General features: G+C 52.2%; 2 protein-coding genes across 2 annotated transcripts in view; one reads left to right on the top strand and one right to left on the bottom strand.

Moving 5' to 3' along the window:
- The window catches only part of FAM166A (family with sequence similarity 166, member A), an 11,928-nt gene extending 11,256 nt beyond the window's left edge, over nucleotides 1–672 (top strand). The window contains exon 8 of the mRNA XM_010011313.1: nucleotides 584–672. Coding sequence (XP_010009615.1) covers nucleotides 584–672 — 89 coding nt within the window. The remainder of the gene's footprint in view (nucleotides 1–583) is intronic.
- On the bottom strand, nucleotides 663–1,872 carry LOC104403243 (tubulin beta-4B chain; the record flags this gene model as incomplete). The annotated part of the gene is made up of 1 exon (XM_010011312.1): nucleotides 663–1,872. A coding segment is annotated over one exon (1,061 nt), but the record flags the coding sequence as incomplete, so codon positions are not given.
- Nucleotides 1,873–2,096: the final 224 nt, after the last annotated feature.

Below are 2,096 nucleotides of genomic sequence, written 5' to 3'. Positions count from 1 at the left end.
CCTCCCCCACCCCGGTCACTCCTGCTAACACTACGGCTACCACAGTAGAAATGTGGTGTTAATACAGGGGTGTCCAGCCCCTCTCAGCAGCAGAGGCTGCAGTAACACCCAGTGAGGTTTAAACCCTCCACATATGATTTTAAAACGTGGCTGGAGACACAGGAGCTGTTTCTCCTCAGCAGTGAGGTGTGTCACTGCTGTCCCCAGCACGGCTGGGACAGGCCATGGATACCTGCCTGCTTTGCACCACTGAACCCATCAGCCTGGCTCACCTGCTGCTGGAACCCTGCCTGCCTTGGGAAGGTGTCAGGCAGACAGGAGAACCTGTATCTCCTATGGTCAGCGCTGCTCAGCTCCTGCTGAGCCTGTAACAGGAGTCCACACGCCAGGTACCTAAATTTAGATGCAGCTCGGAGCTGAATTCCATCCTCTCAGGAGGCGTTATCCCCACCACCAGCACACTCGGATTGTAAAAGAACACCAGTTCACCACATCCAGTGACCCCCACGCCAGGCTGGGAGGCAGGAGAAGCCTGGTTGCCTCAGGCAGGGCTCGCCCCAAATCCTTTGCTTCTCTTTTCCAGAGCTCCGGAACACCTATGCGCTGACTTACGGAAACAGCACCCGAAAAGCCTACCAAAAGGAACAACAGAGACAAGCTTGTGCACTGTGAAAAATGCTTTAATGGTGCCTGTACAGCAGTTGAAGTGACTTTTGAGACATAAAGAGGAACACAACACAGACAGAGAAGGTTTGATGAGAGAGTTCATACAGCTTTAAACAAAATTTACAGGTGTTCATCTGCCTAGCTGTTACTCTGCCTCTTCCTCAGCCTCCTCCTCAAACTCCCCCTCCTCCTCAGCTGTAGCATCCTGGTACTGCTGATACTCAGACACCAGGTCATTCATGTTGCTCTCAGCCTCTGTGAATTCCATCTCGTCCATGCCCTCGCCTGTGTACCAGTGCAGGAACGCCTTTCGGCGGAACATGGCCGTGAACTGCTCGGAAATGCGTTTGAACAGCTCCTGGATGGCTGTGCTGTTCCCAATGAAGGTGGCAGACATTTTCAGGCCACGAGGTGGAATGTCACAGACGGCTGTTTTAACGTTATTAGGGATCCACTCCACAAAATAGCTGCTATTTTTGTTCTGAACGTTTAACATTTGCTCATCCACCTCTTTCATGGACATACGGCCTCTAAACACAGCAGCCACGGTCAGGTAGCGGCCGTGCCGCGGGTCACACGCAGCCATCATGTTCTTTGCATCGAACATCTGCTGCGTTAGCTCTGGCACGGTCAGAGCCCGGTACTGTTGGCTCCCGCGGCTGGTGAGCGGGGCAAAACCAGGCATGAAGAAGTGCAAACGGGGGAAAGGAACCATGTTGACTGCCAGCTTCCGCAGGTCAGCATTGAGCTGGCCTGGGAACCGCAGGCAGGTGGTAACACCGCTCATGGTGGCCGACACCAAATGGTTCAGATCACCGTAGGTTGGAGTAGTTAACTTCAGTGTTCTGAAGCATATGTCGTAGAGAGCTTCGTTATCAATACAGTATGTTTCATCTGTGTTCTCCACAAGCTGGTGAACCGAGAGTGTGGCATTGTAGGGCTCTACTACAGTATCTGACACTTTAGGGGATGGAACGACACTGAAAGTATTCATAATTCGGTCTGGGTACTCTTCACGGATTTTGCTGATGAGGCCGGTACCCCTACCTGAGCCCGTACCACCACCGAGAGAGTGAGTAAGCTGAAAGCCCTGGAGGCAATCACAGCTTTCTGCCTCCTTCCTTACAACATCTAACACAGAATCAACTAATTCAGCACCTTCCGTATAATGGCCCTTTGCCCAGTTGTTTCCTGCGCCGCTCTGACCTGGAAGAGAGCCATTTTCATATTAGATTACGGTCACTGCTTCCTGCTTATTGCTTGCAAGCAAAGCTCAGGCGCATCAGGCTACAGAGACACCCCCTCCCAGAAGAGCTTCCTTTTAGCCAGTGCTGAGCTGTGGTTTCACACAAGCACCTCTGAAATGGCTCGTCGGACACACAGAAAACATTCATTACTGGTGACACAGCAGCCGTCTGACTGCTCCTGTT

The sequence above is a fragment of the Nestor notabilis genome, unplaced genomic scaffold (assembly GCF_000696875.1).
Source record: "Nestor notabilis isolate BGI_N333 unplaced genomic scaffold, ASM69687v1 scaffold20023, whole genome shotgun sequence".
NCBI lineage: Eukaryota > Metazoa > Chordata > Aves > Psittaciformes > Psittacidae > Nestor > Nestor notabilis.
The sequence above is the reverse complement of the archived record's forward strand: the minus strand, read 5'-3'. Positions and strand labels throughout refer to the sequence as shown.